The following is a 25,802-nucleotide window of genomic DNA, read 5'->3' as shown; positions in this document are numbered from 1 at the left end:
CTTCATTTCAGAAATATGTCAGTGGTGCCACAAAGTAAAAAGCATGAGAATGACCGGCTTACAGCTTTGTTCATTACTGCTTCATCCTCTGTTCTCACGATTTCTCTCAGCCTTGTGCTTTCCTTTTCATTCACATGTACACTCCTCCCTCTCTCATTCCTAACTCACTCTCTATTCTCTCACACCCACAATCTTCTTTCTATCCGACTCCCTCCTGTCTCACATATCCCCCTTGTGCAGTACAAGCATGCGCAGCTGCAGCTAACTTCTCTTTTTTATTCATTTGCACAGTGAGAGGAGCAGCAGCAAGAAATCCCTGGATATAACAGGCATCAGATATACACTCACTGCCAACAGCATCTCAGCCTGGATATCCAATACAGCTCATAAACACAGCATATAGACACACCGTCTGCATCAGCACAGCCTGGATATCTTATACACTGGATACTCCATTCACTGCCTGCAACTGGATATATATAATACAGATCAGATATACATATTCTGCTTCCCACAACACGTCCAGGATATATAGCACATCTCATAAATGCAATATACAAGAACATATTGCCTGAATCAGGACACACACCGTACCTACAACTTGATCTATAAAACAGATTAGATATATAAGCATACACTGCCTGCAACTGCACTCAGTGCATATATAACACAGATCAGATATACTGACACTGCCTATAAGAGCACAGCTTTAAAACAAACTGCCTCCAGTCATACAGGTTGGGTTTAACACAGTTTCCCTAACATATTCACACATCTGCACTAACACACACTAGGTAAAGTAAGGTGCACATGCACACAGGCTAAAACAATACATTATATACATTTCTACATACAATAGCACTTACTGCATGTACAATATAAATTCACTCGCTAACTGCAATATATACTAACCTGAGAGACATATAACATATACACATAGTATACTGTACACACTCTGCCAGATACTGCTGTGGTACACCAAGCCATAATCCATAAAAAATACACAAGACCTATACCCTACTCCTAAACTAGACCTACACAACCTGCAAAATTCAGTCCCTAATAGAGCAAACAACCCACACGCAGTGCCAGTACCACTGCAATATCCCGGGGATCATGCCGGAGCTCATCACTGTTAACGAATTTATTCATGAGACTTTGGAGGATCACAGTTCCCCCACTACCTCTTCTTTCACCACTCGGATGGCCAGTTGCAGGAACACAGTGGGCAGCATAGAGGAGGTAAGGATGGAAATGGGTTATAGCTGGATTTTTTTTAGTCTGACTCCCAACTCTTGTATGATACTTAAGGTGTTAAAGCTATAGGTGCTGTAATAGTGCTATATACACATATACATAGCATATTTGAGATATGTGTTTGCATCAGATGTGTTCTTCTATGTTATTTCTTAACACACACACACACACACACACATATATATATATATATATATATATACACACACTCACACATAAATATATATATAAATACACATATATATATACATACACACCCACACACTCACACATATATATATATATATACCTACACATATATATATATATACATACATACACATCCACACACTCACACATAAATATATATATATATATATATATTATATATATATATACACACACACATATATATATATATATATATATATATATATATATATACACACACACACACACAATCGCGATTTTCACGTCAGCACCCCCTGTAACCCCCATAAGCCCCCCTCTGTAACCTACATAAGCCCCATCAGCTCCCACTGTAACCCCACACCCCCTGTAACCCCCATACGCCCCCCTCTGTAACCTACATAAGCCCCTTAGCTCCCACTGTAACACCCAATAAGCACCCCCTTAAACATCATAAGCACCGCCTGTACCCACCATCAGCCCCCAACCCACATAAGTCCCTGCGCACCCCCCTCCCTGTAACCCGCATCAGCCCCCCTCCCTGTAACCCTGTAACCCGCATAGTGCTCCCTGGTAAGTCGGCCCCCTCCCTGTAACCCACATCAGCCACAGCACTCCCCGGTAAGTCGGCTCAATGTCGCAAGACGGGCACGGCAAGTCGGCGGCCCTCCTGTACGTCCTAGGTGACGTCAAATGGGGCGAAGCTAAAAATTGCATACTCTCACGGTTTTAAAACTGCAGCGATTAATCGCGGTTTAAAAATGCATCGTCGATTAATCGTGCAGGCCTAATATATATATATATATATATATATATATATATATACACACACACACGTATGTGTGTGTATATATATATATATATATATATATATACATACATACATACATACATACATACATATAGTCATTTTAAAATTGCATTTATTTGAAAATGGCTCTTATTTTGGAGAAGAAACCTCCTGATCTTTTCCAGCAGCTTGTGGAGATTATATTTTTGGAGATTTTTTCCATCTACTAAAAAAGCTGGCTAAGTTGAACCCATGAAAAGAGATACTGCAGTATGCAGCATGCATTTCTTGTTATTTTGTAATATATATTTCAGCTACTTTTACTTAACCTTTTTTATGCAGATATTGTAATATATTTAATTACTATTACTTCAGCTACAATACTTTTTTTATTTTCTTTCTTCATAATACTACTGTTTGGTCCTAACCATATACCATGAAGTTGATTTGGGACGGGTTGCAGGATTTTCAGGATATATTCATTTAAATGGTCAAAACAAGCACAAAGTCGGCTGCACCATTATGAGAGAGATACTTGAAATAATAAAAAAGCATATTCATGACAATACATTACACAGAAAATAATTGGCAATTTGCATTTAAGAGTTAAAATATTGTGTACTAGAGACATAGTTTAGTTGACCTACTTTTTGCCTAAAGAGTCACTTTCATTAAACTTGTCAATTTTCTTCTGACTCTAAAACAGTTAAAACATTGTTTGCTAAAAAGATTAAATAGGCTTGTAATGACAGAAGTTAATCTCTTAGCAGGTTCTTTTTGTTGGCACGTAATGGCTGTATAGGGGTTAAAGTGATCCTCTGCAAGCTTTAAATAAGTTGTGGAAATGTAATAGTGAGATTGTTCTTTGTCTTGCGTTTAATTGACTGCCAGGGGGCAGGAATCCCCCCAGGGAGGAACTGGTTGGTGAAGATGATTTTAATGACACTAATAATGCAGTGCGGCTCTCTTCCTGCTCTTTTTTTTCCCTTCAAAAATAACTCTTTGTATTACAAGGCTCACTAACACAAGAAAATGAGTGTGTCTTTAAAGGGTTCATTTTTTTTTCAGTCTACAAAATTTTCAACCTCCTTACATTTGCTCCAACAAAATTACAGTAAGAACTTTGTGTGACGACCAGAGCTATTTAAAGGGACAGACATATAATGTTTAAAAGTAGAATGCACAAATATTGTTGAGAGGGGGGTTTCTGTTTAATTATAATTTTAAGAATGCTGTACACCACTGTTATCTGCTTATCTGCATAATGCAGCACACAACACAATCTCATTTTTGCAGCTTCCCTTTAAAACATTTTTGTCATATGACATGGAGTTTCACTTTCCAAGCATATCAACAATAAAGTAACATTAAAAAGCTAGTATTGTTAAAGGTTGTAAATTATTAATGCTTCTCAAAAATCGCTTTGTAAAAATACATTAAAGCAGATTGACAGATTAAATGGATCCCCTCCCTACCTTTTGTTAATCACAATTCTGGGGAAAAATGACAGCATAAATATATGTGCACAACATACACAAATATTAATGTTTTAATATATTTTTTATGTGCACATCTCAAAACAAAACAACATAAAGTGTGGAGGAGTTGAATTGTCTTCTAGTAAATATGTTATAAGATTGTATTTTTTTTCCAAAAGAGATCCATATTACTTTGCATGTCAATTTTCAGTTTATACAAAAATATCTATATTATAACAAAAAAAAGAATATTCAAAAGTATCTTTTGTTTCATGTTTGTGACATCTGTTCTAACAGCAAACACTCTTTAATGAAACACTCAATCTAATGTTTTTTTTGTGTGTTTTTTTTGTGTGTACTTCACCATCCGCTAGAGTTTTGTCGGTAAAGACCTGTGTAGCTAACGCGGCTTTTTTTCCCAATGCACCCTTCCAACAACGCTGGTATTTAGAGTTGTCTGAGGGGCTGCGTTAGGCTCAAAAAAGGGTGCGTTGAGTCTAATTTAGCTTCACTTCAACCCTCAATACCAGCGTTGCTTACGGTAGCGGTAAGCTGGGAAAACGTGCACGATATCCCCATAGGAAACAATGGGGCATTTTGGGCTGAAAAAAAACCTAACACCTGCAAAAAAGCAGCGTTCAGCTCCTAACGCAGCCCCATTGTTTCCTATGGGGAAACACTCTCTAAGTCTGCACCTAACACCCTAACATGTACCCTGAGTCTAATCGGTAGATTAGGGGTTCAAAATTTTTATTAGAGTGGCGGCTATGTGGAGAGGCCTCGGTTTAGGGGTACATAGGTTGTTTATGGGTGTTAGTGTACTTTAGAGCACAGTAGTTAAGAGCTTTATATTCCCGCGTTAGCCCATAAAGCTCTTAACTACTGACTTTTTTTGTCGGTAGGAGTCTTGTCGGTAGAGGGTCTACCGCTCACTTCTCCCAAGACTCCAAATACCGGCGTTAGGCAGATCCCATTGAAAAGATAGGATACGCAATTGGCGTAAGGGGATCTGCGGTAGCCTGGTAGGGAAGTGAGCGGTAGACCCTTTCCTGTCTGACTCTAAATACCAGCGGGCGGTAAAAAGCAGCGTTAGGACCCCTTAACGCTGCTTTTGACGGCTAATGCAGAACTCTAAATCTAGGTGCATGTTTTTTACTTTAAATGGCACTTACACTTGCTTGATATATCACTAAGTGCATTGTTTTTGTTAATACTAGATCAGCATATGTGACAATGCAGAGAGAAATAGGCCACTATATTACTAGTACAGGAAGGCATTAAAGGGATATTAAATATATTTTAGGCCCGGATATGCATTTAATTATTAATTAGTCTGAGAATAATTTGCAGACATATTTGCATTTTTTTTTTAAATTATGAATTATTTTAAAGATTGAAAAAAGTAAGTGTAAAGTTTAAGTTTTAATAAATCACTAGATGCCACCTTGCTGTAACTAAGTATTTCTAGGTGTAAAATCCTGTTTTACTGAGGCCAGGCAGTTATAGAAGAGCTGAAGAATAACACTTTTAGAGTATTTTGTATCCTATTAGTAATTATAACATCTTGACCTCACCTTAAAGTTTACCTGGTGTATAATTAGAATTAGGCATTTCCTCTTCTAGGGATAGGAGGTATAAAATCTACCATAAATTAATGGGATACTGAACCCAAATTTTTTTCTTTTGTGATTCAGATAGAGCACATTTTAAGCAACTTTCTAATTTACTCCTATTATCAAATTGTCTTCATCCTCTTGGTATCTTTATTTGAAATTCAAGAATGTAAGTTTAGATGCCGGCCCATTTTTGGTGAACAACCTGGGTTGTTCTTGCTGATTGGTGGATAAATTCATCCACCAATAAAAAAGTACTGTCCAGAGTGCTGAACTAATAAAAAAAAAGCTTAGATGCCTTCCTTTTCAAATAAAGATAGCAAGATAACAAAGAAAAATTGTTAATAGGAGTAAATTAGAAAGTTGCTTAAAATTGCATGCTCTATCTGAATCACAAAAGAAAAAAAAAAAGGTGGTTCAGTGTCCCTTTAATCCAGCTTTCCCATAACAAAACAAGCAGATGATCAATTGACGCTGGCATTTAAGTAACTTTTGTGTATTAATTGGAGTATGACTCACACAGCCAGTATAACGGACACTTTTTGATTTTATTTGAAATAATTAAGAGTTTAAGGGTTGCAGGGATGAAAGGGTTAAATGCAAAGCATCAGCCAGAAAACACACCTTTAATAGGGAAGGGTTTATTAGTACAATAGTATTCACATTGGTCATGATTCTCTAAAATACGGGGGAAGAGATGAGGCCAAGCTAACACTATTCATTTCCACTCATCTTATCATGAGGTTTCACCAAGGTAGATAAAAAAAACATGAAAAGCTTTCAAACTTGATATTTTGTGTAATTTGTCTTACATTTAAAATGTAGAGCTTGCACAATCTTCTTGCGCTAAACCACACTTTCACAGGCCTTAAATGGACATCAAACACTAAATAATTGCTAGATAGAATGATACATTAAAAATAAAAAGATTAGACTGAGAATAATATGTTGGTGTATTTTTAAAGTTTCATTAGCTGTTGAAATATTGACAAAATAAGTGTAAAGTTTTAATGTCTATAAAACAATGGGAGCTGCCATGTTATAACTTAGGTTACCTTCTCTGCTGTGGCCAATTAGGGACAGTTATAAATAGGTCACTAGAGTGTGCAGCCAATGGCTGTGTGGAATAAAACAGTGTTCTGCACTTTCATCTCTAACAGGAACTGGAAAGCTCACAATTTCAGAATAAAATTAGAGGAAAAGGGGACAAAATAAATAACGAAAGTGCATTGCAGATTTCTTTTATATATATTATTTATCATTTTATATTACCACCTCAAATTGTTTAATGTCCATTTAAAGTGATGGTAAACTTTCCACTTTTTATAATCAGATCCTGAATGCTAATGATATTTTAGATGGACTTTAATTGATCACTTCTGATGTGTTTTAACTTACTTTTTAATCTATCCGTGCTATTCTAATACCGCACGCTCCCGCTGCCCACTTTCCTATGTAATATTTTTTTAACTGTTCTCTAATCAATACTCTTTCCCTTTGGCACTTTTATTGTAGCTAGAGCACTAGATTAAAAAGTAAGTTAAAGTCCATCTAAAATATTGCTAATATTTAGGATCTGATTAGAATAATGAAATTATAAAAAAAGAAGAGTGCAATTAAAAGGCAAAATATAATTTATATTTGATTATACGTAACATACTAGCATAATAAAAATTGAAAGTATGATGACATTGTACTATACTTAAAAACTGCTGGATTTTTCACTTTGAGATGGCTGCTGGTTAAATTATGATGGGTCATGTGACTTTTGCATGAACTATAGTGCTGTGATATACTAGTGAGTACCATGCTATACAGTGAAGGAGCGAGGTTGATCTCATTGTAAATGATAAATACATGGATTTTTAAATAAAATGACCTAGATTCCAATCCTGCTACAAAATACAGTCAAAATCATTTTTCCTTCTCACTGAAATTCACTGTTAAGTGTTCCAATCATTCCTTAACAGAATTTAATAATGCTGCTGCAGTCTGTGTTAGGTTTTAGCACTGTTTTGCAGAACATTTGGATTCTCTACATGCAGTGTTGATTAAAGCTTTTATCAGCACCTGAACAGCATTAGTCAGTGAAATATTGAAAAACGTATTAACCCTGTAGGTACTCGTTTAAAGACTAGAGGGGGTAAATGTGTATGCTGATGTCATATTAATACCAGTATGAATTCACACCACTGCTGGGTTCCCAGCAGCAAAACACATCTTGTCTAAATAATCCCCCACTGTTGGTATCCTTCCACTGTGATTGTCCACCCTATATAATTAACTCTCTGCTTCCAGCCTATCATCGGAATACCTCAAGCAGCAGTGGCACAGAAGGGTTCTGAACACAAGTTCTGTCTGCCATGGAGGTTTATAGTAATTGTATTGGATTGTGGTTGTGTAATTGGCTGTGGTAGGATAGTTAGATAGGAACAGTAGCCGACCAACTCAACAGAGGGCCCTAGTGCAAGATTTTTTGGGCCCCCCAAAGATAACCTAGTAAAAAACAAAAGTAGTAAAATACATTCTGCTCTGTATAATGATTTTGAGGATAGATAGGCGGACCTGCTACTTGCACTAATACAAAGCTTTCCTGCATTAGGATTGTTCACATTCTGCATACACCTATGTATAGGCTGGCTGTTATGGGCCCCCTCCAGCTCTTGGGTTTTGGTGCCGCTGCACCAATGGTAGTTCCGCCCCTGGATGGCAGGCTCTGAGAATTTGGCACAGGTCTTTTTGAAAACATCTACAGGGACACACAAATGTATATAAGGGTGGATGTGTATATAAAATAAGGATTAGAGGCCTTAAAAACATGAATGATTTGCAAGGAATTATAATAGGGTTTGTAGTGCTACAAAATGTTCTTTATTTGATTTTGTATCATCTGATAAGTGCTGATATTGGCAGATCTTGCCTTAGCAGACCACAATAGAAAATCCATTAATATGATGGACTGTACAGTACTCTAGGTACCTATTAAGTATGATGTGTGATTGGTGAAGTATTGCCAGCTTGTAGCAGGATAATAGCAAAACTAATGTCAGCCCATAATAATATTTTCCAAACACCTCAAGTTGCTCCAGATGCAGAACCCAAACAAAGCTCCCCTTAAAAGGATATTAAAGTCAGCTTTAACTTTCATGATTTAGATAAAGCATAAAGTTATAACAGCATTCCAATTGACTTCTATTATCTAATTTATTTAGTTCTCTTGGTATCCATTGTTGAAAAACATATGTCGGTAGGTTCATTAGCAGCAATGAGCTTAATAGGAGCCAGCTGCTAATTGGTGGCTGCACAATTATGCCTCTTGTCATTGACATACCTGAAATATTCAGCTGGCTCCCAGTAGTGGATTTCCGCCCCATCAACAAAAGATAAAGCAAATTTGATAATAGAAAAAAATGAGCAAGTTGTTTAAAATAGTATGCGTTATCTAAATCATGAAAGACAAATTTGGGTGTCATTTGCCTTTAAAGTTACTGTGCCTACTGTTTCTACTCACACAATATTATACTCTGCATTTGGTATTTCCTTAATGCTCCTTTTGCCAGTAGTCTCACATTTTTCAGTAACATTTCAGTGAGTGAAAGATTTTTTTTTCAGCTTTGATGACAAATATATGATTATGAATATGCTGTATGATTCATGTTTAAAATTGTAATATTTTATTGGCAGTTCATTGCACCTGAGTAATTTTAATGATTTCATATCTGTGCATGGGCCTAATTATGCCTGGTTTTACAAGCATAATTGGAGAGTTCTCAAGGAACACTCATTTAAAACCTATGACTATAACGGGTGAACGTTTTTATGCAAAGAAGATTTTTTTCTAATCAGGTTTGTGTCTGTTTTGCTGCTAAAGTTTTTCAGTTATTTATTGTTTCACATTCTGTGCTAGAAATATGTCTGTAATAAATAATACGACTGAGGCACTGTGGAGATAACCTTAGTGAGACGTGGGAAGAAACCGCATGAAGGTGCCAGAGTATACTGTGTCTAAGGGTGACAAAGATACTAAATTTGGTTCAGTGAAAAAGAGCACATAATGGCCACCTCAAGCTGTATATAAATACATAAAACAATCACTCGGCACAAGCTTTATAACCAGTACCACAACGAAAAGAAAGGAGAGTATGACTCTACTTAGTAGCAGTGAAGTGCAAAGCGCACAACTTACAGAAACATATAGTGCACCATTTCTGATATTTAATTGGGGAATTTAAATCTGGCTATATGCCTATTCTGTGACGCCACAATAATTCCCAAAAATGAACCACCACACCCTATCTGCACAGCTGCACATCTAGCTCCAGTATGTTTTTGTCTAACATGCTAGATACAGGAAGGAATATTAATTCACTGCCCCCTTTCAAGTGTTTGGATTTAGTATAGAAGCAAACACCCCCCAGGACAGCCACACTAAATATATATACACACACTGCAGATTCCCAGTGCACCTAGTTGTAAACACTATTAGCACCATATGCAAGATTCTTAAGTTATGCTAACAAAATAGGATGACCAGTCATGTTTTAGCCTATTATAGTTACATTTATTTTGCTTATTCATTGTAATATATTGACTTTGTTTTTATATAGAACATGATTCAAATAACATTAATATTAAAGGGACACTGAACCCAATTTTTTTTATATCATGATTCAGATAGAGCATGCAATTTTAAGCAACTTTCAAATTTACTCCTATTATCAAATTCTTTTCATTCTCTTGGTATCTTTATTTGAAATGCAAGAATAAAAGTTTAGATGCCAGCCCATTTTTGGTGAACACACTGTGTTCTTGCTGATTGGTGGGTAAATTCACCTACCAATAAACAAGTGCTTTCCATGGTTTTGAAACAAAAACATAGCTTAGATGCCTTCTTTTTCAAATAAAGAAAGCAAGAGAGCAAAGAAAAATTGATAATAGGAGTAAATTAGAAAGTTGTTTAAAATTGCATGCTCTATCTGAATCACGAAAGAAAACATTTGGGTTCAGTGTCCCTTTAACTAACTATACCGGTACATTCAAACACCATATATTTTGTAGCCAAGGTCACGTTCTGGTTGCCAGTTAATTTACTTCAAATAAAAATGGATGATATAGCCAAAATAAATTCTGCTGTTATGGTAAATAGAGTGTTTAAAATTGTATTCAAAACCATCCCTCATGTAAATTCTTATGACTGGGTGGATTAATTAAGAACCAATACAAAGCACATAACTTTGCTTATATTCAGGTTGTATAATTCTTAGCAAGACAGGCCAGGAGGCTACAACCGCCCTAAATAATTTGACTCCAACATATTTTCCCAAACAGTTTATCTTTGGCCAAAATGCTTTCATGTACATGTAGGTATGTCTTCTATAACATTTGTAAAGTATTATTGGTAGCTGTCAACCAATGATATTTGAATCAGAATCCTAACCTGTCATTTTAGCTGGCTGCAATTATTCTTCTTAAAACGTGGCATCGCTGTTATTACTCAGAACCCTCATACATAAAAAAATAGCAATTGCTAATACAAAAAGTAACTCCTGCTATAAATAATTTAGAAACTAACTTTATTTTTATTTCCTAATTTAAGTATTACTGTTTGAATTATTTAACATTTTAAGTGCAGAGGTTTTAGAACCTTGGCACTTTTCAGTGTTGCATATACAAATTGCTAATGCAATTTCCATTTTGGGGCATACTAAATTTTGCTGTGTCTTTTTGGTTGTGCTTGTGACACATATTGGTCAGAAGGCTCACCCTATTAATATCTGAACTTCAGTAGATAATGTAAACCTTTGTGTATGTGTAAAGTTTCCTCATTTCAAAACTTCCCTATTAAAACTTGCATTTGTGAGGAACTGGAGCTCAGTGTGAAGAAATGAGGAATATAGAAGATTTGCAGACTTGTTCATTTTTATAATACACAGTTTAATTCATTTGATCTTCAGAACTTGGCTGAATAAAATGGAATTATGACTAGCTGCAGACAGGAGGAGTAGTTAGATGGATATACAGATCAGTAGGGGTTATATGTAAAGGTTATTGATAGAAAAACTATTTTTATTCAAATTTATAGGAGTTAATATGGAGGGGTTATAGGAGGCATTTTGCGGGGGTAACATGGCGGCTATATGTAGTAGTAGGCATGGGTGAAATTTTAGGATTCAGCATTTGTTTTCTAAAACAATGCTGAATGTCCACAGGAATAAGCATTCTGCTCATTTTGGTGCCAAATATATTGGTAAAAAAGAGCAACATGCAAAAATCTGTGCAAATCCAGATCTTTGTGTGTTGCACTTTAAATTAATTTCCTAATTCCTGAAATTTTTCCCATGCCTATTATCTAGCAATATAGACTAGAATTTGCATAGGGCCATAGGAGTAGTTATATGGTGGAAATTATATGCACAAGCGGAAGAAATATCAGAGGGTCTACGTGGAGTCATTCTAAAGGTAAAAGGAAAGGAATATATGGAGCAGTATAAGTTATACAGAGTAGTTTTATGAAGCAATAACAGAAGTTATACAACAGTGTTATATGTAGCAATAGGAAGGGTGGTTATATTAAGTAATATATCGGAAGTCAGTGTGCTTTTATATAAATCAGCTCTTGTGAGACATCTAATTGCAATTCCTTAGATCATAAAATATATGTAAGTTGTGAAGACTTGACAAAAATAAGTGTTTTCCTATTTAGGTTATAAATGTTTCAGTGTTTCAGTAAAATTGATTGTGTTAGCCAAACCTACAGAAAAAAGACTGCACCAATCTTAATGTAATTTGCCATGCTATAGACTTTATTGTCTAGTGGCTGCTAAAGGGATGAAAGGCTGAGGTAAAGGAGTTCTCAGTGTAGTGCATCACTAATACTGATCTGATAACACTAATAAATAAGTAGATAACCATTTGAGAGGAAGAACATGTTGGTTGCATTTATTAAATCATCACAATAACAAGTAATTGACTAAAATTATTAATTAATGGGGATGGAATAATTTGAGTTCCTAATTAACTCAAGTGAGAAAGAGGTCAAGGCCACATAAACAGAATCATGCTCCTCAATTTTGAATTGGGCTTTGCAAAAGAATTCTTATGACCCACCTACCTGAAAAGGGCATCCTAGGCATCCACCTAGAGCATCAGGCCCTTCTCATCAGCGTGGCCATCCCTCCACCTTATTTCTTTGCATAAGTGAAAAGGGGCCAAAACCTCCTGCTACCAGAGTGTAAGACAAAGTCTCCAACCCTTAAGGGGCCCTAGATCCGCTAGGCCACACAAACCAGCTCCCACCAGGGGAAGATATAATTAACAACACAGTCTTACCAAAACTAGCTCAAGTAATCCTAGCCCAGTTGTGTTAGCTTCAGCAATCCTATGGAAGCTGTAAATTCAGCTATCTATCAAGGAGGGTGAATGAAGCAAATAGGATGCACTGCGGAATCTGTTGGCACTCTACAAATAACCGATAATAATAATAATAATAGGATCTTTAGTCACAGCAGCAGCAAAAGTGGCCCAGAAACCTCTACAGTGACCTTTTAAAAGGTTAGCCTGACACTCCCCCCCAAACTGAAACACTGTTGGTAACGCCTAACTAACCTCTACCTACACTTCCCATTCCACTGTGCCTTAAAGGGACATGAAACCCAATTTTTTTCTTTCATGATTCCGATAGAGAATACAATTTTAAACCACATTCCAATTTACTTATATTATCTAATTTGCTTCATTCTCTTGATATCCTTTGTGAAGAAATAGCTATGCATATGGGTGAACCAATCACACGTGACATCTATGTGCAGCCACCAATCTGCATCTACTGAGTCTCTTCAGATATTCTTTTTAACAAATGATACAAAGAGAATGAAGCAAATTAGGTAATAGATGTATATTGGAAAGTTGTTTCAAATTGCACGCTCTTTCTAAATCATAAAAGAAAAAAATTGAGTTTTATGTCCCTTTAAGGTACTCCTAGCCAATACAGCTAAAGCTGCTCAGTAGGACAGGAACTATAACAAATATCAAACCTGTGTTATACAACAATTTCAAAGCAATTTCCTGACTTTTACATGTTTAAAATAGAACATAATAATAATAATAATAATGATTTTATCATTTTGCTTCTTTGAAAAGAAAAACATATATAAATTCTATTGGTCAGGCTAGTGGTTGATATGTTAAAGGGACACTGAACCCAAATTTTTCTTTCGTGATTCAAATAGAGCATGAAATTTTAAGCAAGATTGTAATTTACTCCTATTATCAAATTTTCTTCATTCTCTTGGTATATTTATTTGAAATGCAAGAATGTAAATTTAGATGCCGGCCCATATTTTGGTGAACAACCTGGGTTGTTCTTGCTGATTGGTGGATAAATTCATCCACCAATAAAAAACTGCTGTCTAGAGTCCTGAACCAATGAAAAAACTTAGATGCCTTCTTTTTCAAATAAAGATAGCAAGAGAACGAAGAAAAATTGATAATAGGAGTAAATAAGAAAGTTGCTTAAAATTGCATGCTCTATCTGAATCATACAAGAAAAAAATTGCATTCAGTGTCCCTTTAAAGTCAGATATCTGCTGCCACTGCTTTATTAAAAGTAATTAGCTCTGGAGATCAGCTGTTTTGGTTATTCGAAGCAAAAGAGGCGTGAAAGCGTTAAGGGAAACAATAAAGGTAAACTTTATTAAAAAATAAATTAAAAACATGAGGCACTGAAGTCATGACAATTAGATAAACATCTTATGTGTTTCATGCAATTTGTCAGAGCTTAAATCTAGGGTACCTCTAATACCTCTATCAATTTGATAGGCTTATCACTAGATTATTTAAAAGTGTAATTGATAATGTTGTTAGCTTTAACTATTTCAACACTAATGCTGGTTTAAAGGGACAGTAAACATACAAAATACAAAATAATGTTATATAATTCTGCACATAGTGCTTTGCGGGCATGCTGTCTAGTCACAGCACACCTGATCGTGCCATTGAAGTGATCAGAGCGGGAGCAAGCTACATTCACTTTAATGGCACGGTCGAACAAGCTGCGACTAGACAGCACACCCACAAAAGTGCATTTGAACAACAAGACCCGCTCAGTAGAACCTTGAGCGGAATCCAACTTTGAAATAAAAAATCTGGAAATGCTTTAGATTTATGACGCTGCCGCTAAGATAATGTTATGTGCAGAATTATATTACATTATTTTGTATGTTTACTGTCCCTTTTAATTAAGCAATCTATTAGAAAACATAGCCAGAGTGAAAAGGTTTCTACTCTAACAAATCCATCACTATACAAAGTATCCATAAAGTGGAATACAAATGAGTCTAAACAAAACAGAAATATGGAATAAACGATTTAAAGAGATTACCATTTTAGCACAATAAAAAAAGTTAAAATGATAAAAAAATAAACTATAATACAAACCATGCTTGTAAATCACAAAAAAGGTGAGACTTTAAACCACAAAATGAAAAAAAAAACAAGAAATGATACTACTCCAACACTCAGTCCTGATAGCATCTATTGGTCAATTTGAATATTAACAATAATTTCTGATTACATAATATAGGGAGTTTAACGTTTATCTATTCGTCAGACTTTTAGAGATTTTCAGATGTACCTATAGAAGCTAATCATAAACTACAAATATGTATAACAAAGCAGATAGAGCGCAAAAAGCACCATCTAAGTGTAGCAATTAGGTAAAATACATATGCCATTAATATAATCAAAATGCACTCACACAGACCACACTCAAACATATGCAGATTCAAATGTCCCTCTAGTCAAACCAGTGTCTCTCTTTCTATAACGTTCTGTTCTGTTGTATGTGGGAGGACTGCTACCCTTTGGTGTCCCACTCTCACTTTCCTTAACATAGACCCAGCCAACCTGGATTATTCCTTATATGCCTGATATAGCAGGGGTACATTTGAATTAAACAGTCTTGGTTGGCTGCACCAACGCTGCCTAGCGATTCTGATAAAGACGCTTTCTAGCTTTATAGAAGCTAACCATATATCATAAACCATATAGCATTATGCCAGATAGCTAGCACGCTATTGGCTACAATCACCTCAGTGATAAAATAGCGATCTGCCGTGGGCTGCCTGAGGAGCTCAGCACGGCGAACGCTGCAGTCAAATAAAGGAACTTTCAGCATGAAGTACTTTATACTTTATGACTGAAAGTTCCCTTTATTTGATTCACTGGTAAATCCTAGCGTTTCAAAAATGTTAGTATTTACTATCACTTTAACCCCTACAATGTTCTGCTCCAGAGAAGCGATGCACTGCTGGAAGCTAGCTGATCCAGCGAGTCAACGACAAGAGGCGTATGTGTATAACCACCAATCACCAGCTAGCTCCCAGTAGTGCATTGCTGCTACAACAGAATGTACTAAATTTGAAAGCAGAAGTATACTGGAAAGTCTGTTAAAACTGCATGCTCTGTATGTTTCGAGAAAGTTTCATTTTTACTTTCATGCCCCTTTGTTATTATAATACGTGTATGAAACTTTAGCCTTATTTCAAGTATTTACATATGAAGATGGTGTTTCATATCCAGTGCTCAAGCTACGTATTCTACTAGATATTCACTTTTGTATTGTAGTGAAATTCAATAATGGCACTTACAGTTGACTTGGGGCAGATTTAGTAGAGCAGAAATTTCACAAACGGACTTGTTGCAAAGGTAGCACATTCAAAGTCATGGAACTCTTCATTATGATCCATTTTATTGCTAGTATTTATCTATAGAGATTAGTTACCTTCTGGATTGTACGCACTTGTTAGCAATGTGTGTAAGTGAAACACCTGAACTCAATAATTTGTAGGGGCGTCCACATTCTTTTGACCAATATAAAAAATAAAAGAATAATAATATATATATATATATATATATATATATATATACATATATACACTGTTTGTGTGTGTGTATGTATATATGTACAGTTGTGCTCATAAGTGTACATACCCTGGCAGAATTTATGATTTCTTGGCCATTTATCCAAGAATATGAATAACACAAAAACTTTTCTTTTACTCGTGGTTAGTGTTTGGCTGAAGCCATTTATTATCACTCAACTTTGTTTACTCTTTTTAAATCATAATGACAACAGAAACTACCCAAATGACCCTGATCAAAAGTTTACAAACCCTGGTGATTTGGGCCTGATAACATGTACACACGTTGACACAAAGGGGTTTGAATGGCTATAAAAGGTAACCACCCTCACCTGTGATCTGTTTGCTTGTAATTAGTGTGTGTGTATAAAAGGTCAATGAGTTTCTGGACTCCTGACAGACCCTTGCATCTTTCATCCAGTGCTGCACTGACGTTTCTGGATTCTGAGTCTGGGGGAAAGAAAAAGAATTTTCAAAGGATTTGTGGGAAAAAGGTAGTTGAACTGTATAAAACAGGAAAGGGATATAAAAAGATATCCAAGGAATTGAGAATGCAAATCAGCAGTGTTCAAACTCTAATCAAGAAGTGGAAAATGAGGCGTTCTGTTTGATAACATACTGCATTCATCTTGCCATCCATTCTGACCAAATTTCCTGTCCCTTTGTAGCTCACACATCCCCAAAACATCAGCGATCCACCTCCGTGTTTCACAGTAGGAATGGTGTACCTTTTATCATAGGCCTTGTTGACTCCTCTCCAAATGTAGCGTTTATGGTTGTGGCCAAAAAGCTCAATTTTGGTCTCATCACTCCAAATGACATTGTGCCAGAAGGTTTGAGGCTTGTCTCTGTGCTGTTTGGCGTATTGTAAGCCGGGATACTTTGTGGCATTTGCGTAGTAATGGCTTTCTTCTGGCGACTCGACCATGCAGCCCATCTTTCTTCAAGTGCCTCCTTATTGTGCATCTTGAAACAGCCACACCACATGTCCTGTATTTCACCTGAAGTTATTTGTGGGTTTGTCTTTGCATCCCAAACAATTTTCCTGGCAGTTGTGGCTGAAATTTTAGTTATTCCACCTGACCATGGTTTGGTTTCAACAGAACCCCTCATTTGATCCTTTGACAATTATTTTGCTTTCCCCATGACTCAGAATCAAGAATCATCAGTGCAGCGCTGGATGAAAGATGCAAGGGTCTGTCAGGAGTCGAGAAACTCATTTACCTTTTATACACACACACACTAATTACAAGAAAACAGATCACAGGTGAGGGTGGTTACCTTTAATAGCCATTCAAACCCCTCTGTGTCAACTTGTGTGCATGTTATCAGGACAAAGTCACCAGGGTATGTAAACTTTTGATCAGGGTCATTTGGGTAGTTTCTGTTATTATGATTTAAAAAGAGTAAACACAGTTGATTGATAATAAATGGCTTCAGCCAAACACTAACCATGAGTGAAAGAAAAGTTTTTGTGTTATCATTCATATTCTCTGAAAAATTGCCAAGAAAAAAAAAAAATTGCCAAGAAATCATAAATTCTGCCAGGGAATGTAAACTTATTAGCACAACTGTATGTGTGTGTGTATGTATATGTATATATGTATATGTGTGTGTGTGTGTATATATATATATATATATATATATATATATATATAGGCACATACAGTGCCCTCCACTAATATTAGCACCCAAAAAATACACAAAAATACTCTGCTCTTATGGATATCAAACGATTGCAAACACAAAACAGGTTTATCCAAAAATAAAAAATCTTTGTTAAATATATGTGTGGCATAATTATTGGCGTCACTATGAATTCATATGAGAAAAATTATATTTGAAATATATTCAAATTAATATTTAGCATTTTTTTTAGTACACCTGGATGACTAGGAACAGGAAATTGTTTCACAGGAGAATAAATATGATGTAACACATAGGCCAAATTCCCTTAGTCATTCATCACAATGGGTAAGATCAAGGAATATAGCTGTGATGTGGGGCCAAATGTTGTTGAGCTTCACAGAATGGAAAGTGGCTATAAGAAAATAGCAAAAGCATTGAAAATGCCCATTTCCACCATCAGGACAATAATTAAGAAGTTCCAGTCAACTAGAAATGTTATGAATCAACCTTGAAGAGGATGTGTGTGTATATTGTCTCAACACACTGTCAAGAGGATGAAACAAGTGGCCAAAATATCTTCGCAGCTGGAGAATGACATAAGTTAGTTATGTCTTGAGGTCAGAAAGTCTCCAAAACTACAATCCGACATCACCTACAAGTTGTTCAGAAGGGTTTCGAAAAAAAAGCCTCTACTCTCATTCAAAAATAAACTCAAATGTCTTCAGTTTGCCAGAAACCACTGGAAATTCAAATGGGGTTGGGTTATATGGCCAGATGAAACCAAAATAGAGCTCTTTGGCAATAAACACCAGAGATGGGTTTGGCGCACACAGAGAGGTAGCCATATGGAAAAGTACTTCTTGCTCACGGTTAAATATGGTGGTGGCTCTTAAATGTTTTGGGGCTGTTTTTCTACCAGAGGACCTGGAAATGTTGTTAGAATACATGGCATCATGGACTCTATCAAATAGCAACAGATATTAAATGAACACCTGACTGCCTCTGTCAGAAAGCTTAAAAGGGGCTGTGGTTGGATCTTCCAGCAGGGCAATGATCCAAAACATACATCAAAATCAACACAAAAATGGTTTACTGACCACAAAATAAATGTTCTTCCATGGCCATCTCAGTCCCCTGACTTGAACCCCATAGAAAACCTGTGGAGTGAACTGAAGAGGAGAGTCCATTAGTGATGTCGCAAACCTAAAATTTTGCGTTTGCAAACGGCGATCGCGAACTTCCGCAAAAGTTCGCGAACCAGGCGAACCGCCATAGACTTCAATAGGCAGGCGAATTTTAAAACCCACAGGGACTCTTTCTGGCCACAAAAGTGATGGAAAAGTTGTTTCAAGGGGACTAACACCTGGACTGTGGTATGCCGGAGGGGGATCCATGGCAAACTCCCATGGAAAATTACATAGTTGATGCAGAGTCTGGTTTTAATCCATAAAGGGCATAAATCACCTAACATTCCTAAATTGTTTGGAATAACGTGCTTTAAAACATCAGGTATGATGTTGTATCGTTCAGGTAGTGTAAGGTTTTTTTTTTTTTTTTAAATGTACACTACTGTTTTAGCAGATATGACTTGCACTGGTGTGACACTGTGCCCTGGCAGGACCTGGAACGCACACGTGTGAGGGAAACTGACTGCTATTATTTCACAGTAAAAAAAGGTTGTTTTTTTTTTTTTTAAATGTATGTACACTACTGTTTTAGCAGATATAACTTGCACTGGTGTGACACTGTGCCCTGGCAGGACCTGGAACGCACACGTGTGAGGGAAACTGACTGCTATTATTTCACAGTAAAAAAAGGTTGTTGTTTTTTTTTTTAAATGTATGTACACTACTGTTTTAGTAGATATGACTTGCACTGGTGTGACACTGTGCCCTGGCAGGACCTGGAGCGCACACGTGTGAGGGTAACTGACTGCTATTATTTCACAATAAAAAAGGGTTGTTTTTTTTAATGTATGTACACTACTGTTTTAGCAGATATGACTTGCACTGGTGTGACACTGTGCCCTGGCAGGACCTGGAAAGCATACGTGTGAAGGAAACCGACTGCTATTATTTCACAGTAAAAAAAGGTTGGTTTTTTTTATAAATGTACACTACTGTTTTAGCAGATATGACTTGCACTGGTGTCACACTGTGCCATGGCAGGACCTGAAACGCACACGTGTGAAGGAAACTGACTGCTATTATTTCAAATTAAAAAAAGGGTTTTTTTTTTTTTTTTAAATGTACACTACTTTTTTTAGCAGATATGACTTGCACTGGTGTCACACTGTGCCCTGGCAGGACCTCAAACGCACACGTGTGAAGGAAAATGACTGCTATTATTTCAAATTAAAAAAAGGCTTTTTGGGGTGCTGTCCTTACAGCAGAGATCAGATGAGTCCTTCAGGACTGTAGTGGACACTGAATACACTAGCCTAGCTATCGATTTCCCTATTAAATCAGCAGCAGCTACACTGTCCCTCCTCTCACTAAGAATGCAGGCTCCGAATGAATCTAAAATGGATGCTGTCCAGGAGGTGGGAGGGTCTGGGAGGGAGTGTCTGCTGCTGATTGGCTGGAATGTGTCTTGTGACTGTGAGCTACAGGGTCAAAGTTTACTCAATGATGACGAATAGGGGGCGAATCAAACATTGCATATGTTCGCCGTCCGATGCGAACGTGAACATGCTATGTTCGCTGCTAACTATTCGCGGCAGAACTGTTCGCGACATCACTAGAGTCCATTAGCGTCTACCTTGAAATTTGAAGGATCTGGAGAGATTCTGTATGGAGGAATGGTCTTAGTCTCCCTTGCAATGTATTCTCCAACCTCATCAGGCATTATAGGAGAAGACTCAGAGCTGTTATTGTGGCAAGGGGAGGTAGCATAAAGTATTGACTAAAAGGATGACAACAATTGTGCCACACATATATTTAGCAAATATTTTTTTTTATTATAAACCTGTGTTGTGTTTGCAATTGTTTTATATCCATGAAAGCAGAGTATTTTTGTGTTTTTTTTTTTGTTTGTTTTTTTAACAAAAGATCAAAAGTTTAAACAATAAACACAATTTTTCACTTCCTTCTCATATTTACTAAGGGTGCCAATATTAGTGGAGGGCACTATATATATATATATATGTATTTATTTTTTTCCCATAAACAACTTATTTGTTTCCTCTATATTCACCCTTTCTGTTTTGTTAGCTTCCATTTCAACATAGCCAAGCAAGTAGCTGCTTTGACAGAGACGATAGAAGAGCATTGTCGCTGCAAATAACAGGGAACTGTCCAGGAAGGAGAGAACATAATATGTGTCATTGCTAAAGCTTATCACATCACTGCCAGCTCTCTAAGCAGGAATAGTCTCTGAATAGGGGAGCATGTGATCTATGGACATATGCTTTACAGGTTGCATATACAGTAAAAGCTGTCACTGCAGCCATCAGCTATGTTACTACTACTTTATAGCAAAAATAAAAAAATATAATAAAAAAGAAATTATTTTCTATTTTGAATAAAATGTCCCTTAAAGGGATAGTCAACTCAAAAATGTTTATTATTTAAAAATATAGATAATCCCTTTATTACCCATTCCCCAGTGTTGCATAACCAACACAGTTATATTAATATACTTTTAACCAATGTGATTGCCTTGTATAAAAGCTTCTTTTGACAGCCCCCTCATCACATGACTTATTTATTATCTATTGACTTGCATTTTAGCTGTGTTGTGCAGAACCCACGGGCATGAGCACAATGTTATCTATATGAAATGCAAATAAAAAAGCATGTGATTAAGAGGATGTCTGTAGTGGCTTAGAAACAGGTAGAAATTTAGAGATTTAAATGTTATAATGTATATAGATATATAACAATGTTGGTTGTACAAAGCTGGGGAATGGGTAGTAAAGGCGTTATATAACTTTTTAAACAATAACAATTTTAGTGTTGTTTGCCCTCTAAATGTTTAGTACACACATTTAATTAATATACATTTCTGTTGTGTTCCTGTAGAATGACCAGCCATGTCTAAACATTTTTCAAACAGATTAACATTCTTTTTGCTGTAGTCTTTTTCCAATAGCCAAACTCCACTCACAATTTACCTTATTTGGAAGAGCCAATTCAGGCTTGAGTCTGCAGACAACATGGCTAGCCATCATGGTCATAGTTTTGGTATAAAGTTCATTGTTTTACAGTTGTTATTGCTTAAAGCTAGGTAGTGAAAGATATGTAGCAGAGTTACCATTAAAAAAATCAGCAGGGTACATTTCAAGTTCTGAGAATTAGAGATTCCACAATTTGCAATTTAGGATACAAAGACAAAAAAAAAAAAATTACGGGATTAATTTACATTTTACTGACAGTCATGGCTGCCATCAGGGCATGAGAAGGGTCATTGGTGTCAGAAGCCCGGGTTAAGTCTTCCCTCAAGACCATTTTTACAGAAGTACTCGATGTAGGATCTGTTGGATCCCAAAGCCCTGCACAATGTAGCTAAATTCCATATTGCAGCACTAACAGTTGTTCTATTGGTTGAAGGGTAGTTTTGGGATAACATCTTGCTGACACGAGGAGGGTGGGAAACTAGCAGTTAATCATCACATTAGAAAAGGCAATTGTGATGGGGCCAAAAGATACATCTGAACTTAACCAGTGATGTGCACACAGCAGGCAAGGAGAGGTTTTCACATAACACTGGGCCACATATGGGTGTATAGGAAGGCTTATTACCAGCACCCTGTTTGTAGTCTAGAGTGTCAGTTTTCCTGTCAGTGTGCCTGCCCAGAACAGCCCATACCTGCCCTCACACACGTTGATCTTCCCAGCTCCCTGTCTTGCCATGGCCTCCTTAAGCAGCTAAGTATGCCACTTTGGGGTATACCGGTCAACTTAACGCAGGGCCTAAAGGATGCATATGGGCCTCCCAGTATGTTTTTACAAATTAATATCTTAAACGTGCAGACTGTTGGAGTGGGAAGTAACCGCTACATTTTGTATGATGTCTGCATGAGGGTGTGCACTGCCCATAGCCTATGTCACGCGTGCGGTTGTCACTTTTAGTTGTGTGACATACATACCTAGAAATATATTTGGGAACCCACTTCATCTGTACTGAAATGTCTGCCACAATGGTCTCTCTCATTTTCTATCTGCCTGACTCTATGCATTATGGGCTAGATATCCAATCATAAGGTCTGTATTGAATGCTAATTCAGTGTCTACTAAAGTGTTCCTATCTGTAATGTTTTCAGTCCTCCAAATGGTAATGCATTTAGTTTTAAAGTTCAAGTCTTTGACTTTTAGAATTTTACTTCTGTCTAATAATTTTATCAATTATTATTTATAGCTGCACAGTAGTGGAGCCATAATTTAAGATATATTAAGCATTCCATATCAAATGCTTTATTATGACTATTGTAGTGCTGGATTTAAAAGTATTACAACTTTTTTGGAATTATCTGTAACATGACATCGACGTTTTTTGGGGTGTGTTTTTTTTTTTTTTACAGAAATATAATTCCTTTTTATCATTATAATATTTTGAATTTATGAGCAGACTCTCCCAAATGTGTACACTTTTTAAAATAAATTAATATCTAAAAAAAAAATATATATTTTTTTATTTTCTGTGTTAAATTTATATATCAACTAAATATAATCCCCAAGTGTAAATAATTCTGATTTCTATCTTAAATATGAACTTTGATGTGCCTGCATTTGATATTAAAATTATGTCATGTTTATTTGCACTATTATTTGTATTTTAAAATCTGTTTTATTATGTTTTATGCTGCAATAAGCTTCTTCCCAAGTGTGTGTATAAAGCCCTGAAACAATACAATATTGCAATATTAAATAAATAGAAATTGATTTGAATAAGTCCCAGGAATTGTCTCTATCTACAGACTGTGCATATGTATAAATACATAGGCCTAGTTTCCATTGAGGTAGTAAAGTTGGGAACTGGTGGTAAAAACATTTATCTCAATTAAAGTCTATAGAGAATTGTTTTGTTACCGCCAGTTTCCAAACTTTACCACCTCAATGGAAACTAGGCCATAGATCAGGGGTGGTATGGAGGACTACATTATTATTATTCTTTATTTATAAAGCGCCAACAGATTCATAGGTAACAAAAATAAAAGGACAGTACAATATGAGACACCATACAAAATTTAACAAACAAATACAGGAGGAATTGGGAGCCCTGTTCCCGTGGGAACTTACAATCTAAATGGGTAGGAGGGTGAGAAACAGGAGGTGGGGACTGCAAAGGTGGGAATGATGTTAGTGTGAAGTTAGATGAGAGCAACTATTAGGCAAGTGGAATTCATTAGTTACTGATTTGGTTATAGGCTTCCCTGAACAAGAAGGTCTTTAGGGAGCGTTTAAAGGAGGAGAGGTTGGGGGAAAGTCTGACAGCACGAGGCAGTGCGTTCCAGAGGGTTGGTGCCGCACAAGAGAAGTCCTGTAGTCTAGCATGAGAGGAGGTGATGGTAGAAGAGGCAAGGAGTAGATCGTTGTTGGATCTTAGGGGACGGGCTGGAGTATATTTGTTGATGAGTGAGGACAGGTATGGGGGGGCTGCATTGGTAAGGGCTTTGTAGGTCAAAGTGAGAATTTTGAATTTAATTCTGCTGTGAATGGGGAGCCAGTGAAGGGACTCACAGAGGGGTACGGCAGATACAGAGCGTCGGGAGAGGTGGATTAGCCTAGCAGAGGCATTTAGGATGGATTGAAGGGGGGAGAGGCGGGAGAGAGGAAGGCCAGTTAGTAGGTTGTTACAGTAGTCAAGCCGGGAAATTACTAGGGAATGGATTAACTGTTTAATATTTTCAGCACTCAGAAAAGGACGAATTTTGGAGATATTGCGTAGGTGGTTGCGACAGGATGAAGAGAGCGATTGGATGTGGGGTATGAAGGACAGATTGGAGTTGAGTGTAACTCCAAGGCAGCGGACTTGGGGTGATGGGGAGATAGTGGTGTCACCGACAGTGATAGTAAAGTTAGAAACTGGAGTAGAATTAGTTGGGGGGATTAGAAGAAGCTCAGTCTTGGACATGTTGATTTTTAGGTAGTGAGAGGCCATCCAGGAAGAAATGCCAGATAAGCAGCCACTGATGTGGGAAAGGACAGAAGGAGAGACTACATCTCCCATAATGCTCTTTCAGCCATAATGCAGGCAAAGCATCATGGGAGATGTAGACCATGACATCTGGAGGGCCGGTAATTGCCCACCCCTGCCATAGATGGTTCCTAGATTTAGGAATGTGTGGTAGGAAACCTGACTGCCCGTAAAAATACCACATCTAAAAAATAAAACTCAAAAAAAAAAAAAAAAAGTCAGGATAACACTTCTTAACCTTATATGTATAGACTAAGAAAAAGGAGAGAAAGGGTACAATTGGAAGTCACCTTGTACTCCTACAATTATTACCTTCAGCTTTGGGAGTTCATTGTACATAAGATAGTGTGTAAAGGATCTGAATAAGACTATTTAATTCTTAACAATCTGTAATGGGTGCATTGTGAATCTCTGGTAGTGTTTGTTATAAAGATTTACATAGAATGCATGTAGTTCCAATGAGGCTTTATGTTTGTATGAAGCTCGATACTCTGCACTTTATAAATAGAGAGATCTCATTCATATTTCCTAATACAGTTAATATACCTGACATATACACCTTACACATCTCACCATGTGCCTCCTTCAGTTAGGAAGGGATGAAGACAGTGTAATGAAACTCGGTAATCCATTATCTGTAGAACAAATTTATGAAACAGTTTAGAAGGATATGATATCATCATGTATAGGTAATAAGGAAGTCATGAGCGGGAGTTTTTATTCAGTTACCTTTCTCTCATTTAAGAATGGTCAGGGCGGTGAATTCAGTGACTGAAGGATGGGGCTAGAGATTTGGGCTGGGGCTTTCATA

General features: G+C 36.7%; 1 protein-coding gene across 1 annotated transcript in view; it reads left to right on the top strand.

Annotated features, from left to right (window-relative positions):
• Nucleotides 1-252: 252 nt before the first annotated feature.
• The window catches only part of LOC128642528 (arf-GAP with SH3 domain, ANK repeat and PH domain-containing protein 2), a 431,344-nt gene continuing 405,794 nt past the window's right edge, over nt 253-25,802 (top strand). Inside the window, exon 1 of the mRNA XM_053695331.1 lies at nt 253-1,242. Within this exon, the coding sequence (XP_053551306.1) occupies nt 1,117-1,242 (126 nt within the window). The 5' untranslated portion in view covers nt 253-1,116. The remainder of the gene's footprint in view (nt 1,243-25,802) is intronic.

Source organism: Bombina bombina, chromosome 1 (assembly GCF_027579735.1).
Source record: "Bombina bombina isolate aBomBom1 chromosome 1, aBomBom1.pri, whole genome shotgun sequence".
In the NCBI taxonomy this organism is placed as follows: Eukaryota; Metazoa; Chordata; class Amphibia; order Anura; family Bombinatoridae; genus Bombina; species Bombina bombina.
Note: the sequence above shows the minus strand (reverse complement) of the source record. Positions and strands in the feature narration are given on the sequence as shown.